This window comes from Anomaloglossus baeobatrachus, chromosome 3 (assembly GCF_048569485.1).
Source record: "Anomaloglossus baeobatrachus isolate aAnoBae1 chromosome 3, aAnoBae1.hap1, whole genome shotgun sequence".
In the NCBI taxonomy this organism is placed as follows: Eukaryota; Metazoa; Chordata; class Amphibia; order Anura; family Aromobatidae; genus Anomaloglossus; species Anomaloglossus baeobatrachus.
The window spans coordinates 254463477-254484478 of record NC_134355.1 but is presented as its reverse complement, the minus strand read 5'-3'; the positions used below and the strand labels follow the sequence as shown (position 1 = coordinate 254484478).

The 21002-nt window shown below is 42.6% G+C and overlaps 1 protein-coding gene across 1 annotated transcript in view; it reads right to left on the bottom strand.

The window, feature by feature from the left end:
* Positions 1-21002, bottom strand: part of AIG1 (androgen induced 1) — a 606269-nt gene that overhangs the window by 75147 nt on the left and 510120 nt on the right. Inside the window, exon 4 of the mRNA XM_075339801.1 lies at positions 9799-9914. Within this exon, the coding sequence (XP_075195916.1) occupies positions 9799-9914 (116 nt within the window). The remainder of the gene's footprint in view (positions 1-9798; positions 9915-21002) is intronic.

Sequence of the window (21002 nt, the reverse complement as noted above, 5' to 3'; positions counted from 1 at the left end):
CGGGAGAAATAGTGGCGGCTGGGGACCGAGTAACGTGGGACAGCTGCCGCCATCAGGTCACGGAATGCTTCTGTCTCCACCAGCCTAAAAGGCAACATTTCCAGCGCAAGCAGTCGCGAAATGTTAGCATTTAGAACTGTGGCATGTGGGGTGTTGGCAGTGTATTTGCGCCTGCGTTCAAAGGTTTGCTGAATGGATAACTGAACGCTGCGCTGGGACAAGGACGTGCTTGATGATGGTGTTCTTTCTGTGTAGGCAACTGCAGGTGCAGGAGTGGAGGAGGCTTGTTCGCAGGCAGCATGGACAGAGGATTGGCTCGCATGCACAACCAGCGAAGACGTAGCAGTGACATCAGCAAGCACTGCTCCTCGACTCTGTTGTACTTCCCACAAAGTCGGGTGCTTGGCTGACATGTGCCTGATCATGCTGGTGGTGGTCAGGCTGCTAGTTTTGGTACCCCTGCTGATGCTGGCACGGCAGGTGTTGCAAATGGCCTTTTTTGAATCATCTGGATCCAACTTAAAAAACTGCCAGACTCGGGAAGACCTAACATTTGTACAGGCACCTTGTGTCGTCGTGTTGTTCCGGGGAACGGTTGCCTGACTTCTGCCTGGGGCCACCACCCTGCTTCTTACTGCCTGTTGTGATGCTACGCCTCCCTCCCCCTGTGCACTGCTGTCCTCGCTCTGCATATCCTCCTGCCAGGTTGGGTCAGTTACTGGATCATCCACCACGTCGTCTTCCTCTTCCGCACCCTGCTCCTCCTCCTGACTTCCTGACAATTGTGTCTCATCATCGTCCACCACTTGTTGAGACACGTTGCCAACTTCGTGAGAACGTGGCTGCTCAAATATTTGGCCATCTGTACAGACGATCTCCTCATGACCCACTTCAATATGAGCTGGCGAGAGGCCAGAATGTGTGAATGGAAACGTGAACAGCTCTTCCGAGTGTCCAAGTGTGGGATCATTAATGTCCGAGGAGGATGTGTACTCAGCCTGGTGGTAGGAAGGAGGATCAGGTTCAGAAATGTGCGGTGCAGTATCACGGCTACTGACACTTGACCGTGTGGAAGACAGAGTGTTTGTGGTGGTGCCAATCTGACTGGAAGCATTATCTGCTATCCAACTAACAACCTGTTGACACTTGTCTTGGTTCAAGAGCGGTGTACTGCTGCGGTCCCCAAGAATTTGGGACAGGACGTGCGAGCGACTAGATGTGGCCCTTTGTTGTGGCGAAATTAGAGCTTGCCCACGACCTCGGCCTCTGCCTGCACCACCATCACGTCCACTTCCTTGTTCCTTGCCAATGCCCTTGCGCATTTTGCAATGCTGTGCACTGCTGACGTGTATATTCACAACTTGTGCGTTATATCAAAGTTTCTGGAAATTGCACACAAGTGCACCTGTACGCTGCCACCAACAGGCACACACGTGCGGTTTTAAAAACCAAGCACGGACGCAATAAGAACCTAACAGGTTTTTTTGGGGAGCGACAATTACAGACAAGTCAGACACTGTCTGGACTGTTTTACACTGTGTACACCAGCCCCAGATATGATGAAGGCTGGTATACGGTCACCACTACCCTGCCTGCCTGCCTGCCTGTATACTGGTACAATAGTCCTGACAAGGACTCTTTTGGTCACTAGCCTGTATTCAGACCTGGCTATACCCTGCCTGTATATAGCAACAATAGTCCTGAGAAGGACTCTGCTACTGTACTCCGACCTGGCTATACCCTGCCTGCCTGTATACAACTAGAATAGTCCTGAGAAGGACTTTTGGTCACACTGTTTGCAGCCCTGCAACTGAAAAAGCTATAAAGGGCCGCAAAGCTTTCCCTGAATCAGCGACACTCTCCCTGCACTCACTGTCTGGATAGCTGTGAGCAGAGCACAGCGCGCCGGCCGATATAAAGGCTCGGTCACGCTGTGCAGGCCGGCCAATCACTGCAATTCCACAACTAACAGGGCTGTGGCATTGCAGTGGTCTGCCAGCCAATCCCTGCATGAGGGCTGGCTCTCAAAAGAGCGCCAACATGCAGAAATGAAGACCACGAGTACAGCACGAGTATCGCGAGATTACTCGGTCCCCGCCGAGCAGCCCGAGTACAGCGATACTCGTGCGAGTACCGAGTAGTGACAAGCATGCTCGCTCATCACTAGTAGTCACCCGAAATGGTCTTCCAACAGTCTTGAAGGAGTTCCCAGAGATGCTTAGAACTTGTTGGCCCTTTTGCCTTCACTCTGCGGTCCAGCTCACCCCAAACCATCTCGAATAGGTTCAAGTCTGGTGACTGTGGAGACCAGGTCACCTGGCGTAGCACCCCATCACTCTCCTTCTTAGTCAAATAGCCCTTACACAGCCTGGAGGTGTGTTTGGGGTCATTGTCCTGTTGAAAAATAAATGATGGTCCAACTAAACGCAAACCAGATGGAATAGCATGCCCCTGCAAGATGCTGTGGTAGGCATGCTGGCTCAGTATGCCTTCAATTTTGAATAAATCCCCAACAGTGTCACCAATAAAGCACCCTGAGACCATCACAGCTCCTCTTCCATGCTTCACGGTGGGAACCAGGCATGTAGAGTCTATCCGTTCACCTTTTCTACAAAGACACGATGGTTGGATCCAATGATCTCAAATTTGGACTCATCAGACCAAAGCACAGATTTCCACTGGTCTAATGTCCATTCCTTGTGTTCTTTAGCCCAAACACGTCTCTTCTCCTTGTTGCCTGTCCTTAGCAGTGGTTTCCTAGCAGCTATTTTACCATGAAGGCCTGCTGCACAAAGTCTCCTCTTAATAGTTGTTCTAGAGATGAGAAGGTGTGTCCAAACTTTTGGTCTGTACTGTATGTGTACCTGGGAAGGCAAAAGTGAGAAGGCAGAGTCACAGCACAAAGGTGAGGGGGGGGGGAGCCCCAATGCACTTTTCACTGTGTAGCAGCAGCTTTTTCTCAGGGGATCATAGGTATTTAGAAGGTGCCAGGTAAGTAGGATGTCTCAGCACTAGGTCCGTGCGCGTGCACGCCAGAGCTTTAGAGACGCGTCTTGGCTCCCGCGCACGCACTGTGTACAATGGCGTCGGTCTCCTCCCCCCTCGGTGACTGACGTGTGCGCTGTTGTGATCACGCTGATTAGGATTGAACACATCTGTGTTCAACCCTATTTCTTTGACACTGAAGCACCTTCTACTTACTATGATCCCCTGAGAAAAAGCTGCTTTTACGCAGTGAATCGTGAGTTGAGGCTTCCTCCCCTCACCTTTTTGCTGTGGCTCTACCTTCTCACTTCTACCTTCCCATGTACACATATGCCTATTACACTGCATACATTGAGACCGTCCATGTTATAGAATGTTTACGTATTCTCTATTCTGGGGCTTGTGTCCATCATTGAGGGCCTGAGTCGTGAGATGTATTTAACCCTATTGTTGGGACTTATACTTTTGAATGATGTCTCTGTTCCTCTATGTACACATTGACACATTGCCCTTTGTAATTGAGGTCTTTTTGCCATAATTCAGCCCTTATGTTTGGGGAGGGGACTAATCACGTCTGATAGATTATCATGAATCATTATTTCTCTTGTCTCTTTTATCCACCCTTCCTCCTCATCCATGTAATTTTTAACTTTTTTGTAATTGTCTCTATATGTGAATGGTTTAATAAAGATTTATATACCTTTTACATTATTTGTTTAAATTACGTATTTTGGGGCCATCACTCTTTTTCCTCCTTCTTTCTAACATCCAGAAAACTGCACACCTCACTTGCATCAATTAATGTCAATGTCCATGACTCCACCATGAGAACGAGACTGGGCAATAATGGCTTGCATGGCAGAATTCCAAGATGAAAACAACTGCTGAGCAAAAACAACATCTTTATGTTTTTGCTCATCTCAGTTTTGCCAGAAAACATCTTGATAATCCCCAAGACTTTTGAGACAATACTCTATGGACTGACAAGACAAAAGTTGAACTTTTTGGAAGGCGTATGTCTTATTACATCTGGTACAGAAGTAACACAGCATTTCAGAAAAGGAACATCATGTGAACAGTAAAATATGGTGGTGGTAGTGTGATGGTTTGGGGCTGTTTTGCTGCTTCAGGACCTCAAAGTCTTGCTGTGGTAAATGGAACCATAAATTCTGCTGTCAACCAAAAAATCCTGAAGGAGAATATCTGGCCATCTGTTCGTGACCTCAAGCTGAAGCGCACTTGGGTTATGCAGTAGGACAATGATCCAAAACACATCAGCAATTCCACCTCTGAATGGTTTTAGTAAAACAAAATTAACACTTTGAAGGGACCTAGTCAAATTCCTGACCTTAATCTGATTGAGATGCTGTGGCATGACCTTTAAAGGCAGTTCATGCTCCGAAACCCTCCAATGTGGCTGAATTACAACAATTCTGCAAAGATGGCACGCCTGGGGTTTAGTAGCAGCTGTGCACTGTTATTAACCCCTTAATACCCTGATTGACACCGCACCAGGGCATTCGGGAATAGCCGGTAAAGCACCGGGATTGTCGCTTCTAATGGATGCAACAATTCCGGGCGTCTAAAGGCTGATATCTTAAGGCTGGACCTTCTCAGCCTGAGAATTCGAGCCCCCAACTGGCTTTAACATGGCTGGGTCTGAAAATTGGGGGAGACCGCACGTTGATTTTTTAATTATTTATTACTTAGATTTAAAAAAATGCCGCATGCGGTTCCTCTTCTGTTGCTACACAGCCAAGGTAAGCACAGGGCTGGGGCTGTAGCCATGGGCTTTAAATGTGCTGTTTATCAGGATACCGGGGGGACCCTGCTCCAATTGTTTTATTTATTAATTTTTATACCTTGGTACTGACCCGCATACAGCATACAGCGTTTGTCAGTGATTGCAGGGAGAGGTGGTTACACAGGCTGTTACACAGGCTGAGGGTGCGTCTGGCTGCAACCAATCACAGAAGACAGGATGGCCGGCTGGCAGGGAAAGCAGGGAAAGCCGTGTGTATGCGATGGCGGCACAGGAGGTGAATGTGTGACTTGGAAGCAGTGTGCCACCTTGACATGGAGCCTCAGTTAGTATGAAGCCCTTGCTTCACTCTCTTTATTTTTCCTTTTTTTTTATAAATTTCTCGAGTGTCAAATCTGGGCCCAGGTCTGGCACCCGGGCATCTTTGAAACTGCGCGGATCTGGACTTTTACAGCCCAGCCCTACTTACAGCCAATGAAAACCCAAAAGTCATTATCTCAGAAAACTAAAATCATTACCATAAAATACCTGCAAAGGCTTCCGAAGCAATTAAAATGGTCCCTTAGTCTGGTTCATTAGGCTACACAATCAAGGGGAAGACTGCTGACTTAACAGATATCCAGACAGCAGTCATTGGCACACTCCACAAGGATGGTAAGCCACAAGAGGTCATTGCTAAAGAAGCTGGTTGTTCATAGAGTGGTATATCCAAGCATATTAATGGAAAGTTGAGTGGAAAGAAAAAGTGTGGTAGAAAAGGTGCACAAGCAACCAGGATAACCACAGCCTTGATAGGATTGTTAAGAAAAGGCCATTCAAGAATTTGGGGGAGATTCACAATGATTACACTGTCTCTGGAGTCAGCGCTTCAAGAGCCACCACACACAGACATATCCAGGACATGGGCTACAACTGTCGCATTCCTTGTGTTAAGCCACTCATGACCAATAGACAACACCAGAAGCGTCTTACCTCAGCAAAGGAGAAAAATAACTAATAATAATAATAATAATAAGTTTTATTTCTATAGCGCCAACATATTCCGCAGCGCTTTACAATTAAGAGGGGACATGTCCAGACAATATGAGACAATACAAAATAACAAAATTAAGATACCAGGAGGAGTGAGGGCCCTGCTCGTAAGCTTACAGTCTATGAGGAAATAGGGGAGACACAAAAGGTGAATGGGGGGGAGAAAAGCTTGTCATATATGTTCCAGCCATCGATTTAATAGGGTATTCAAAAGCAGCTGCATTAACCCATCGGTGAGAATTTATACAGGTACAGGGGACGAGAACTGGAAGTAAATTTTTTGAAGGGCAGATTAGATCAGGGAAGTAAGGTGATAGGCTAGTCTAAAGAAATGCGTTTTTAGGGCCCGCTTAAAGGTGTGGATGTTGGGAATTAATCGGATTTCTCTTGGTAGTGTGTTCCAGAGCATAGACGCAGCTCGTGAGAAATCTTGAAGACGGGAGTGGGAGGTTCGAATTGTTGAGGATGTCAGTCTTAAGTCATTAGCAGAGCGGAGGGCACGGGTGGGGTGATAGACAGAGATGAGGGAGGAGATGTAGGGTGGTGCAGAACTGTGGAGAGCTTTGTAAGTGAGAGTGATAAGTTTATATTGGATTCTGTAACGGATAGGCAACCAGTGCAATGACTGGCAAAGAGCAGAGGCATTAGTGAAGCGGTTGCAGAGGAAAATGATCCTGGCTGCGGAATTCAGAATGGATTGGAGAGGGGAGAGTTTAGTAACAGGGAGACCAATTAGTAAAGAGTTACAATAATCCAGGCAAGAATGAATGAGAGTGACAGTAAGAGTTTTTGCAGAGTCAACGGTAAGAAAAGGTCGAATTCTTGAGATGTTTTTGAGGTGGAAGTGATAAGAAAGAGCAAGTGAACGAATGTGGGGAGTGAAAGAAAGATCGGAGTCAAATATAACCCCAAGACAGCGGTGTGCTGCTGGGGCGTAATGGTAGAGCCACACACAGAAATGGTAATATTGGGTTTCAAAAGGTTAGGAGAGGGAGGAAACAGGAGAAGTTCAGTTTTTGATAGGTTCAGTTTTAGATAGAGGGAGGACATGATGTTGGAGACAGCAGACAGACAATCGGTAGTATTTTGTAATAGTGCAGGGGTGATGTCAGGAGACGATGTGTACAGTTGGGTGTCACCAGCATAGAGATGGTACTGGAAAACAAATCTGCTGATTGTTTGTCCGATAGGGGCTGTGTATAGAGAGAACAGGAGGGGGCCTAGGACTGAACCCTGAGGAACCCCGACCATAAGGGGAAGAGGAGAGGAAGAGGAGGCTGCAAAGGATACAGTAAATGAGCGGTCAGAGAGGTAAGAGGAGAACCAGGAGAGAACGGTGTCCTTGAGCCCGATAGAGCGGAGCATAGTGAGTAGGAGCTGGTGATCCACAGTATCGAATGCAGCAGAGAGATCCAGGAGGATCAGCAGGGAGTAGTGACCATTAGATTTAGCTGTTAGTAAATCATTAGAGACTTTAGTAAGAGCAGTTTCAGTTTAATGTAAAGAGCGGAAACCGGATTGTAGAGGGTCAAGGAGAGAATTATTTGACAGATAGTGGATTAAACAGGAGTGGACCAGACGTTCCAGGAGTTTGGAGATGAATGGGAGATTAGAGACAGGTAGTTAGCGGCACAATTTTGGTCCAGGGATGGTTTTTGAAGTAATGGGTGTATGCTGGCATGTTTGAAGGAGGAGGGAAAGACACCAGAGGAGAGAGAGAGATTTAATATTTTAGTTAGGTGAGTGGTGACAGCTGGGGTGACAGATTTAAGGAGATGTGAGGGAATAGGGTCACTGGTGCAGGTAGTAGGGCGAGAAGATGCGAGGAGCCTGGTGACTTCTTCTTCTGTGACTGGATCAAAGATTGAAAGTGAGCTAGATGAAGTGTAGGAGGGCAGACAATGTGTGGTGTTATGAGGATGGGAGGAAATTTCCTGGCGTATATAGTCAATTTTTTCTTTAAAATAATTGGCCAGTTCATCTGCACTGAGGTTGGTGGTTGGGGCCAGAACTCTTGGTCCTAGAAGGGAATGGAAAGTATCAAAGAGTCGTTTAGGACTGTTGGCTAGAGAGGTGATGAGGGTGTTAAAGTATGCTTGTTTGGAGAGGTGAAGGGCAGCATTGTATGTTTTGAGCATAAACTTATAATGGATGAAATCTTCGGCTAGATTGGATTTTCTCCACAGACGTTCAGTGCACCTGGAACACCGCTGGAGAAAGCGTGTTTGCAACGTGTGCCAGGGCTGCTGCCGTCTGCGCCGAGTTGCTCTGTGTGTAGCAGGTGCAGCTTCATCTAGGACGCTCTGTAGGGTGTCATTATAATGTTTTACAGCAGAGTAAGGACATGAGAGGGAGGATATTGGGGTCAGTGATGACTGCAACATCTCCAGAAATTTCTGAGTGCTCATGGCATGTATGTTCCTATATGGGAGGTAAATGGGGGTGTCCTAAATGGGTTGACAGCTCTTGACCAAGAATGAAAGAAGGTTGTGGTCAGAGAGTGGGAGAGGGGAGTTAGTGAAATCATGCACTGAGCAGAGACTGGAGAAGACCAGGTCCAACATATTCCCACCTTCATGTGTAGGAGAGTTAGTTAGTTGTGAAAGGCCAAGAGAGGAGGTTAGAGATAAAAGATGAGTGGCAGCTGGGGAGAGGGGATCATCAATAGGGATGTTAAAGTCCCACATGATAAGAGTTGGGAGGTCACAGGCTAGGAAATGTGGAAGCCAGGTGGCGAAATGATCCAAGAACTGACTGGTTGGGCCTGGAGGGCGATACACAACTGCTACTTGCAGGGAGAAGGGTCTGTAAAGCCTGACAGTGTGGACCTCAAAAGAAGGGAAGATAAGTGAGCGAACAGGAGGGATGACCTGAAAAGTGCAGTTTGGGGAAAGCAACAGACCAACACCTCCCCCTGATCTGTTGTCAAGTCTAGGGGTGTGTGAAAATTGTAGGCCACCATATGAGAGAGCAGCAGCTGCGGTGGTGTCTGACTGCTGAATCCAGGTCTCAGTAAGAGCCAGGAGGTTGAGGGAATTGGATAGGAAGAAGTCATGGATGAAGGAGAGTTTGTTACATGCTGAGTGTGAGTTCCAAAGGGCACAGTTAAAAGAGACAGAAGGTATGCAAGGAATATTAATGAGATTTAGGGGGTTTCTGAGAATGCCAGGGAAGGAATTGAGCTTACTATTATAAGAAGGTCCTGGATTAGGTGCAATATCTCCTGCTAAAAGGAGAAGGAGAATTGAGAGAGTGAGCATGTGGTTAAGAGATTTATGAGAGTGTCTATTACGTTGCATGGTGGGAGTGGATGGACCTGGATGGTTTATAATTTTGAAAAGAGCATGAGAGCAGTACATAGGAGAGGAGAGGAGAGAAGGACTGATATAGATTGAGTGCACTGGGTGTGTGAAAGAGCGGTAGAAATGAGCGATTGAAGCAGCTAGCATATAAATTGTACAAATACATAGGGTGGAAACATGTTGCAATACACAACTTGAATGTTGTTCAGTGGTCCAAGGTGTAGTTTTCAGATGAAAGTAAATTTTGCATTTGATTTGGAAATCAAGGGCCCAGAGTCTGGAGGAAGAGTGAAGAGGCCACAATCCAAGCTGCTGAGGTCTAGTGTGAAGTTTCCACAATCAGTGATGGTTTGGGGAGCCATGTCATTTGCTGGTGTAGGTCCACTGTGTTTTATCAAGACCAAAGTCAATGCAGCCAATATATTATATCTTATATAATATTCTAATTTTCTGAGATAATGACTTTTGGGTTTTTTGGGTTTTCATTGGCTGTAACCCATAATCATCAGATCATCATTAACAGAAATAAACACTTGAAATAGATCACTCTGTGTGTAATGACTCTATATAATATATGCGTCTTCCTTTTTGTATTGAATTACTGAAATAAAATAACTTTTTGATGATATTCTAATTTATATTAATGAAAGAAACTAGTAAATATGTTACCAACTAAATGTAAATGAAACAGAAAAAATTAGAAACGAGTATGCTTACCACAAAATATAACACAAGGAGAAACCACAAACTGTTGCAATGCCGCTATTTCTGCTAGGATACTGGTGATGTGTGGTCCTCATTTCAATTAATATGAAAGGCAGTACAGTGGTATGCTATAAAGAAAGAAAAAGAATGTTACAATACGATCAGTCAAATTTGAGGATTAGGATGTTTGTATTACTGAAATATAAAGTTAAATTAAAGGAAATGCAACAGCTGATACATGCTATGCGATCCAAGGGCAGGATATATGAGATACTATATGATTTCAGCCTAGTATGTTTGACTCTGAAACGCTGCTGCTGAAAATCATACTTCACAAGCCACCAGGAACCAAGCCACTAGTCGGACAGGGAAGTCTTTCCCCGCTTCTCTATATACACACACATGCAGGGAGAGAAAGTCACTCAAGGATGGCGTCCGAGGAGAAGCACTTGGGGATCCACCTGTCTGACTACTGAAATGCCACTGCATTTCGGAATCAAGCATAGCTAGAAGAAATCATAAAGCCAGGGTATGATACATGCTGCCTGTGGGTGGGGCAGCATGTATCAGATGTCAGGTATTCTTTAACCACCATTACTGTTTCTAAATATAGGCAATTACAAAATACTATACAGTATAGTGAAAACAAATCCAACTTGTCCACCTGGTTGACTATTTTTTAACTCAGCTCAATCTTCTGTACACAACTAAAGTTTTAAAATATTTCAAATTTTTGCATAAACTTTACACCTGAAAGGGAACAGTTTACCTTGGAAAATTCTATTTCCATGCAGATATGGGGTTAATCTGCAGGTAAATAGAGTAAGGGTATGTGCACTCATTAAGTAACTGGTACAGAAATTTCTGCATCTCTTTGCAAAAAAAACGCTGCTTAAAATAGGCAACTTTTTGATGCATTTTTTACAATGGTTCTTTTTCAGATTTTCCCCCACTCATCGGCATGAGTTAAATCTGCAGCAAAAATGCAGAAAGAATTGACATGCTGCAGATTTCAAGCTTTCCCCCAATCTGCAAGTCAAAAATAAGCAACGTGTGCATGAGACTTCAGGAATCTCATTCACTTTGCCGGCATCAGGAAATCCTCCAGGTTTTTTGACAAGGCTATTACAATGCTACTCAGTCACCTACATGAAAGTGGGCAAAAATGTACTTATTTCCTCTCAGGAGCTGCCGGCTTTCAGTCATGACAGCTCGTTCTGTACAGATGCACTGCAGAGTGAACTATCATTCAAAGTGCTGGGACATGCTTACAGCTGCCACTCACAGTATAGTGAGCAGTGACAGCAACCACTTCGTGCACATCCCCATGACTGAAAGCTGGCGGTTTCCCGATCAAAATAAGTTCATTTTCTTCTAGTAGCTACAGTTTCAGTATGGTGGCCTGGCAGCATTGTAACTCTATTTTGCTTTGAATAACCGTATATCTGCAGGTAAATAGCCTTTTCTGATGTGACAGTTTCCTTTTAAGGACACTGACAGTCAACGCTACTTTTTTTTATCATTGATGGGCTAGTGTTTTTGCAGGATGACAGCTTGTTTTTTTCATGGCACCATTGTGGGGGTAAATACAATGCGCAGTATGACTAATCTTAGCAATTAGCAACTTCACCAATTTTTTTGTCTTTGATGAATGAATGAATGAATGAATGAGTGAATGAAGGGATGAATGATGTGGTCGTTAGGGTCAGTACAGTTATGGCAATCCTAAACTTACATAAATTTTAACATTTTATTATTTTTGCACTTTTTAAATCAGTAAAAAAATATATTTTGCAGCAATCTAGAATAAAAGTTTTACTTTTCTACGAAGCAGTATGACTACCAGTTCTGTTTTTTTTATTTTTTTTTTGCAAAACAAACCACAGTTCTCCTTGGTATTATTAATGGTTAGGTGCAACAGGAGTTCAAACATCCTGTAATCATCCATTAGAACAGATCCTGCAGAGATCTATTGGGAAAAAAGATCTGCAAACACAACTTTCTTGTCCACTGTTAAATAACTGATATCTGTGAAATTATTTTTTTTTAACATTGGAGTCTATTGAGGACACCCGATCCATTTTTTTTTAACATGGGAGTCTATGCAGAATGGATCCATTAACCCCTTCAGCCCCGGGGCACTTTCCATTTTTGTTTTTTGCTCTCTTTCTTCCGAGAGCCGTTTTTTTTTATTTTTCCGTCAGTCTTGCCATATGAGGGCTTGTTTTTTGCGGGACAAGTTGTACTTTTAAATGAAACCATAAGTTTTACCATATGGTGTACTGGAAAACAGCAAAAAAATTCCAAGTGTGGAAAAACTGCAAAAAAAGTGTGATGGCACAATAGTTTTTGTGATGTTTTTATTCATGGTGTTCACTATATGGTTAAACTGATGTGTGGGTATGATGCCTGAGGTCAGTGCGAGTTTTCAGACACCAAACATGTATAGGTTTACTTGTATCTAAGGGGTTAAAAAAAATTCACAAGCTTGTCCAATAAAAGTGGCGTACGTTCTCATTTTTTGGGCTCTATGGCTCAGTGATGGCTTATTTTTTGCGTCTCGAGCTGACGTTTCTAGTGGTACCATTTTTACGCAGATGCTACGTTTTGATCGCCTGTTATTGCATTTTGAGTAAAACTTGCGGCGACCAAAAAACGTAATTTTTGTGTTTGGTAAACGGCGTAGTGGCAAAAAAATTCCAATCAGATTTATTGATTTTATATTTTGATAGATCGGGCACTTATGAACGCAGCGATACTAAATATGTGTATATTTATTTATTTTTGAACCCTTTAATTTTCAATGGGGGGGAAGGGGGATGATTTGAACTTTTATTTTTTTTATTTTTTAAAACTTTTTTTTACTTTTTTTTTATTTTACTAATCCCCCTAGGGGGCTATAGCGATCAGCAATCCGATCACTCTTATCTATCTGCTGATTACAGCTATACAGCTGTAAACAGAAGATACAGTCACTTCCTGTTTCCCTCTGCTCCGGGCCGAGGGAAAATGAAAGTGAAACGTCATAGCTGCAGGCATCATCACATGACCCTGTGCTACGATGGCAACCACCGAAAGTCACGTGATCACTCACGTGACTTCCGGTGGGGGCGGCGGTAAGTGAAAATCTTCACCGCGCGTACATACATCTCCCTGCCAGACTTTGGCAGCGAGATGTAAGGGGTTAATGTTACGGGTGGAATGCGATTCCACTCGTAACATGTAGGCACACGTCAGCTGTTGAAAACAGCTGATATGTGTGCCGATCCACGCCGCCTGCCCGCGGCAAGGGGCGGGGCTTAACGGGACATGCTCCATAACGGATATTTCCGTCCATGGTCATGAAGGGGTTAAAGGATTGCTGTTTACAGTATTTTCCATTTAAAATGAATCCTGTACGAAAAAATGGATCTGTTACAAATGCAAGAAAAATGGATAATTATATAGTAATCCGTTAACGGATCCATACAGGAGGAGCACAAAACTGATCTGTCTTCCCCTATGAATTTTCTCGCTACACTTCTGCTAGTAGACACAGTGGTGTGATGACAGGAGGCAATGATGAAAGGGGATCCCGCCCCATGGTGTGTGTACCGCTGACTCCTGCTTATTCATCCTGTATGTACAGCACCAGCGGTGAAGTGTTCAGCTAGCGCTCTGGCTAAGTGAGCACTGTCAGTAAAGCTGGATTCACACACAACGACAACGACATCGCTGTTACGTCACCATTTCCTGTGACGTAACAGCGACCATAGATGATCGCTAGTAAGCTGTCAAACATAATTTTAAGCAGCGACGGAGCAGCGATCATAGCGACCTCGACAGTAGTTGTGCGGTGTCACACGCGTCGCTATGCGACGACTCAGACCTTGGTAGAGGCGTGGTGTTTACCCCTAGACATGTTTTGCGTTGCCTTTTTTCACGCCCCTCTATTCCGATTGGTGATCACTACAGCGGCGCCTGATTGGGTGACCGTGCCAAACAAAGGAAGACGCAGTAGTGCTTTCATTCATTCATTCAATTTCATTTCATTCAGATCCACAAAGAACGACACACTAGCGACACCAGACAGAGAATCTACTACGTGGAACAAAGCATGGAACTTAAAGAATGAAATCACTGTGACGCCTTCGGCAAGGTACCCAATTGGAACGCTGTTGTAACCACCAATCGGAGTCGTAGGGGCGTTGCAAAATACACCGCAAAAACACGCCCTTGTCCTGCCTTCAGTCCTACATCACTGCCTTCATCGTCATCGCGACCATCGCTGCTGCGGTGTCAAACACAAGGATGCTGAGCTTATCATCATGGTGCAGTGGGATAGCAACGATCAAAAAATGACCTGGAACATTCAGGAGCGAGCAGCGATTTCGCAGCAGGGGTCTAATCGTTGTTATGTGTCACACACAGCGACCTCGCTGTTGAGGTCGTTGCTACGTCACAGAAAATGGCGACTTAGCAGCGATGTCGTTGTCACTGTGTGTGACACCACCTTTAGAATCCGGAAAAAGCTCTGTATGCATGTCACTTCTTTGCTGCGTTTTCTAATGGAAACGCTGAAAACCTGGCACTGTCCAATCAAAATGCTGCAAAAAAACATTTCTGAAAAATAACTTTGTAAAACAACATTTAAAAATCTCTTCGAAGCTGCTTAGATAAGCACTTCAAGAAACAGAAAACTCTTAAAAAAATTCCTCAAAAAGTAAAGTGCCCTGAAGCGATTTGAAATAGAAAATTCATAATTATTGACCATCTTTAAAAAACTGTGTGCAAATACCCTTCTGAGGAGCGGACGCTATGGGAGGAGAATAAAATCCCTTTTTCTCCATTCTGAACACTTATTGAAATGGCAAATGCCTTGACTTGATGCAGCAGGTGAGCGCAGGCTACAAACATCACTCACACTTACCAGTGTCTGACCACCTACTCTAGGTAAAGCAAGTATTACATATCTTCCCCTTATTGATTCAATCCCTTTAATGTTGTTTTTTATATGTTAGATTTAATAGTCATCAGTCAGTTACTTAGAGCCTCCAGTTATTCTGAACAAGTATTAATTAAAAAAAAAAAAAAAAAAATTATATATATATATATATATATATATATATATATATATAATTTTTTTTTCTTGTAAATGAATACTTGTTGTTCAGAATAACTGGAGACTCTAAGTAACGGAATGATGACTATTAAATCTAACATATAAAAAACAACATTAAAGGGATTGAATCAATAGGGGGAAGATATATAATTCTTGGCCACAGCCACTATTCCGTTGACGGAGATGTGCGGTGCAGCTCCGCAAATGAATAGTTTCGGCCAGTGGTGGTACCGGGAACAGCTGATGGGCGGAGATGCCGGGTGTTTCAGCCCCAGCAATCAGACATTGATGACCTATCCTTAGGTCCTTAGGATAGGTCATCAATGTTAAAGTCCCAGACAACCCCTTTAATTCATGATGCCAACGAGAAACAAGTAATCATACATTACAAATAACGTAAAATAGAATATGTGTGACATATCTGTGTGTTACATCACTGTCTAATAAGCATGTTGGACTAAATAGTCAGTAATCCAAAAATAATATATATGAGCAAACCTTCTGCTCCCTCTGGCTCCGGATCCTGTTATGTCTATAGGGAGCAGAGCTGTGCCTGAATATGGATAAGGGGAAGAGATTTGAAATGTTTCTTTCCTGCCAAAAGACTTTTGTCATGAGAATAGGACGATAAGTGCCAATATGCTCCTTACTGAGCAGATAAATTACACATTGACTTTTCACAGTTTAAAGCGAGCGTGGAATACAGAAACATGTCAGTATAATTCAGAATTTACATCTAAAATACGATCTGTAACATGCTCATATTCATACGCTTTAAATATTGACAGATGGATCCTACCAAAATAAAAAATAGCTGGAAATGTAAACCCTTCATTCTGTCTTTCTTACACATGCTTCTTTACTTTATTTATCCAATGAAGAAAACAAGAAATGGCTACTACAGATTCCCGAAGTCACAGGTAAAATGTACGCCGAGATGTCCATCCTTATACGTTGCTTTTTCTTTTTACAGAATTGTGAAAATAAAATAATAAAGTAATGGTATGCGTCTTATTTTCCTTTTTACGTTGAATATATAAAACACAGAATTCTAGGTGGTGTTTTAGCTGTAATGTTACAGTAGATGGTGTAAAATGTTACATTTTAGGTGGTAGCAACCAACCTTAAAGAGGATATCCTGTTATTGATGCCCTGTTCTTAGAATATCTCAAGCACACGTAATCAGCTTTCAATATTGAATTACTTCTTTAATGGTTGTTTTTGATTAAGTATATCATTACACCATTTTTTAACCATTTATATGTATAATAATTGTTAAAGATTATCTAACATAAAACTGAACAGCTTACATTTACTGGCAATCTGTTAACTCTAATTGGTAATGTTTTTTTAAAAGTGGTGGTAGGGAATGTCAGCAATGGCTTTTTCTATATATGCTTCATATATTGCTTCATACTGTATATTATATTTTTTTTTACATTTTGAAACCCACTATAGGATCTTCAATATAGAATTTCTGGTAGCTATTCTTAACGTTGGTAGCCAAAGATTGATGATATTACTAAAGAAAAAATTAGTACACTATTTATACACCATAAATGTCCACAATGGCGCTACTATCTGTCCGTTTCACAAGCTGCAAATAAAAATCAAAAATCCACTATTTGCAATTTAATTGATTCCTATATATTAATAAATAATTTGCACTAAAATGAAATGGATAAAAGGAAAAAAAAAATTGATAGGCTAATCAAAAATATCAACATAAATATATGGCTCCTTTGTACATTGTACATGGATGAAAAAAAGTAGAAACAATTGAGCCAATAGCTTTGCCACTCACAAAGATGTGTCCATATAAAATAAACCTCAGTATAATATAACCATTAACTAGATACATGTGTTGAATTAACCTTGCATAGTAAGGAAATGGTAACTTGCAGTATTTTCGGTGGCGTTCCGGTGTCCTTTTAATTAAAAACTCCTTAGTCTGTGGATACACTTTTTTTGGCTGCATGAAGATTTTCCAGGGATGTAATCCAATTTGAGTGGTGTTCCGCCTAATAGTGATTGCTCACAGGTACGGTAACTCCTGGACTACTAAATCTAAGACTGGGGCACAGCAATGGAGACCAGGTTCACACCAAGTTATGTAAATCTGTATGTATGTAGATGGGAAGATCAATACATTTACCCAAAAGGTGTGCTTCGTAAGAACCTGCTACCCCGGCATCGCTGTATAAATGATATATTTGTTTGGACTGGTTGAGAATCCTCCCTTTTACAGTTTTTTAATGATGCATGGACTTTTGGACTTTTATATTTTAGAAATGTCCATGGTAGAAAATGGTAACATCTGTACTTTGACTTAAGGCTGCTTTACACCAGACAATCTATCGTGCGATAGATCCTCGGGGTCACGGTTTTTGTGACGCACGTCCGGCATCGCTGGCGATGCCGGCCTGTGTGACACCTCCTAGCGACGCAGTATCGCTCACCAATCGTGAGTCGTGTACTGGTCGCTAGGTTCCATAATATCGTTTAATTTAGTTGTTCATCGTTTCCGTGGTAGCACACGCCGCTCCGTGTGACACCCCGGGAACGATGAACAGCAGCTCACCTGCGTCACGCGGCCGCCGCCGGCTATGTGAAGGAAGGAGGTGGGCGGGATGTTTACGTCCCGCTCATCTTCGCCCCTTCGCTTCTATTGGCCGGCGGCCATGTGACGTCGCTGTGACGCCGAACGTCCCTCCCACTCCAGGAAGTGGACGTTCGCCGCCCACAGCGTGGTCGCACGAGAGGTAAGTACGTGTGACGGGGGGTTACCGACTTTGTGCGACACGGGCAGCGATTTGCCCGTGACGCAAAAAGGACGGGGGCGGGTACGATCGATTGTGAAATTGCACAATCGGTCGTACCGTGTAAAGCAGCCTTTAGGCTGTGTGCGCACGTTGCGTTTTTTCATGCATTTCCACAGCGTTTTGAACTGCAGCGAATTAATGACAAAATGCATGCGTTTTGTTTTCCAAGCAAAGTCTAAGGGAAATAGGCATATTGTGTGCGCACTATGTGTCCAAAAACGCTGCGTTTTTTGTGACAAAATTTTGTCAAAATCTCTGCGTTTGAAAAAGCAACATGTCAATTCTTTTGAGCGTTTTGGCAGCGTTTTGCTAACATTGAAGTCATTGAGAATTATCAAAATGCATTGCGTTTTACTTGCATTTTTAATGCGATCTGCATGTATATTTGTCAACAAAAACACATCCGTTTTTGGCTGGTTGCGAGCTTAAGGGCTTCCCCGATTACATCACTACTAACGTAGAGTTCCATTTTGCAAACACATTTTCTAAGAGATTCTACCTATTCAACTGAAAGTAATGAATGTTTGGTAGCAGGAAATGACATCAGTAGATGTCTATTTTTTTAATTTTTTTTTCATTTCTGGAAGCTTTATTCTATCATGACAATGTATTGGAAACACAACTACAAAAAAGCAAGAATAACGTATGTGAAAAGCATTCAAAACGCACTTAAAATGCAATGAAAACTTACTCAAAATGCATGCGTTTTTCAAGCGTTTTTGTGGTCAAAACCAAATTTGATTTTGTCAAATTCTGCCAGAGGACGCATTTATTTCTGCAAGGTACAGAACGCAACGTGCGCACATAGCCTAACAGTAATCTAATGGATATCAAAAGCTATATATCTAGTTGGCTATTTCATGTGCCTAAAAGTCAATATAGGAGTTGCAGAAAAAATCAGGACAATGAAATGGAAGCAAAAACCTTAATACTTAAATTGAAAGAAAAAGGATATAATAAGGAATTTCTACAGAAGATCCAACACAAAATCAGAGTCCCACAGTTGGACCTACTGCAAAATTATAAATGTATAAATAAGATGGAAACTAAGGGTATTGATGTACCTATTATCATGCAATATGATGCTTATAATAAAATATGAAAAAAACCCATAGTGAATAAATATTGGAATATATTGCAGGATAATACTATTGTAGAAGACTGTTTACCAGCACAACCATGCTTTACTTTTAAGAAGACTTGTAATATTGATAGCATAATAGCTCTTACTATTCAGAAACCCAATGTGAACTCAAAAAGCATCTTATTTTTAAACATGACTGGTTTCTATCCAAGCAAAAAATATAAAGTATGTTATAAATGACATACCAAGAAAAAAGTTGTTTCTTGCAAAGAAGATGTGAAGCTCACTATTCATGATGGCAATATATTTATTTTGACATTTCCAATCAGCCTATTAATTTGTTTATTTATCCGTTTCATTTTAGAGTAAATTATTTATTTATTAGTATTATAGTAAACAAACCCATTTAGTATGGAAAATGCACATAAGTGTCCCTGGTGCAAGGCTATAGGATTCAACTTTCTAGCAAATATTGGGACTAAACCTCTGGTTGTGGGATACCGACATACAGAGCAGGATCCTACACCGCTACACATTGTCTAAACACAAGTTCCAAAATCATTTGTCTGCATTTTCCCACCCACTGTGTCCATAAATAAAAAAGAGCAGCCACACACACACACACACACACACACACACGTGATAAGAGTTGTTTAACCCCTTCACCACCCAGTGATTTTCCATTTTTCAAAAAACCAAAACAAAAACTCCTAAAATCAATTTTTATTTTATCATAATGTTAAAAATGCTCCAAACCAGAGCGCAGTAACTCTTATATAATCAAGTACACTGGTCAAGTGTGGTGGAAGAAAGGGCAAAAAGAGGTATAAGCCAAGGTGATAGGGGTAGTTCTAATTTACTCAACACTCAAGGTAGAGTTATAGATAACACAACTACAATAATATAGTTTTGTAAATTAAATGCCCTGTTATTCTAAGGGGTGTAGAGAGAGGGATATTCTAGCCCTCCCTTTTATCTACCTACCAGCGGAGGTGCACCATAAGTTATTGGGTACCCCCCGCTCCTCGTCGGCTTTCCCTATTCTGTCCCTTTAACCCGCAAGTCGCAGGAACAACCACCACCAAGAATAAAGGTGCAAATAGTCAGAAGGTCATTATCAATATGGTTACCTGCATTGGCAACCCTGATACGGCTTATCCTTTATGAAATAAAGGAGAAAAAGTGATGCTTATTGATGTATTAGCAACACACTTGGAAAATCCATACTAAATATTTACTATTAGCAACACACTTGGAAAATCCATACAAATTATTTACTAGGGCTTGGTCACCATAGACATGATAGCCAAACTACAGCTGTACATATAGAAGTTCCTGTACAGCTATACAAGTGCAAATTGGTAATAATATGCCGATGATATAAGTGATAACTAGATAATAGCATATAATCCCAACAGGGAACTTATCTGTTAGAATCACTGATAAATCCCAATCCCGACGCGTTTCCCCCCTATTTATATCTTTAGGGGTTCATCAGGGGAAGAAAGAGGATTTCATCATATCCACATCATCAGTATCATAAACTTTCTTTCTAACGAGAAAAAGAGATATCGGTTTCCCAAGTGAGGACATTATATAACGTCCAGAAAATTCGCATACATTCTCTACAGTATACACTATACAAAACCGGTTTGTCCAATGTCATACCTTAGTTAATTTAGCTTTCCTCATGGTATCAGGCCGACATCAGTAGCCTTTAGTAGTGGGCAAAAACGTCAGGCATGTGTTACCCGCTAGTGCTCCAGGTATAATGACCCCAAGAAAAGAGCACCGGGCAGAAAGGCAGCGTACCCTTCCTCGCTGGCGTCTTTTAATGTCTAAAAGCCGGTTACATGCTTTCACCCCACTTCCTGTATCGTGGCGTAGCGCCGGAAGTGTAAGACATGTGGTGAGACCTCCTCCATACCTGCGTGGCTAATAGGAAGTGCGGCTGAAGTGGTCATGTGACAACAGAGACGTCACAGACATCACTCCCACGCCCCCACACGAACCAACGGGGATGGTGTCCAAGATAGTGAAGTATTAGACCCAGACGCCACTTCCGCACCTGCGCCGCAGAATGTTAGTGACGTGATCACCGCATATGCGCGGTAGAATCCCACTCACCGCTCCATGTTGTCAAATGGAAATAGCATCGCACCAATGCGCCTGCGCGGTAAAGCGTCAGCGTCATGGTTGACAATATTGT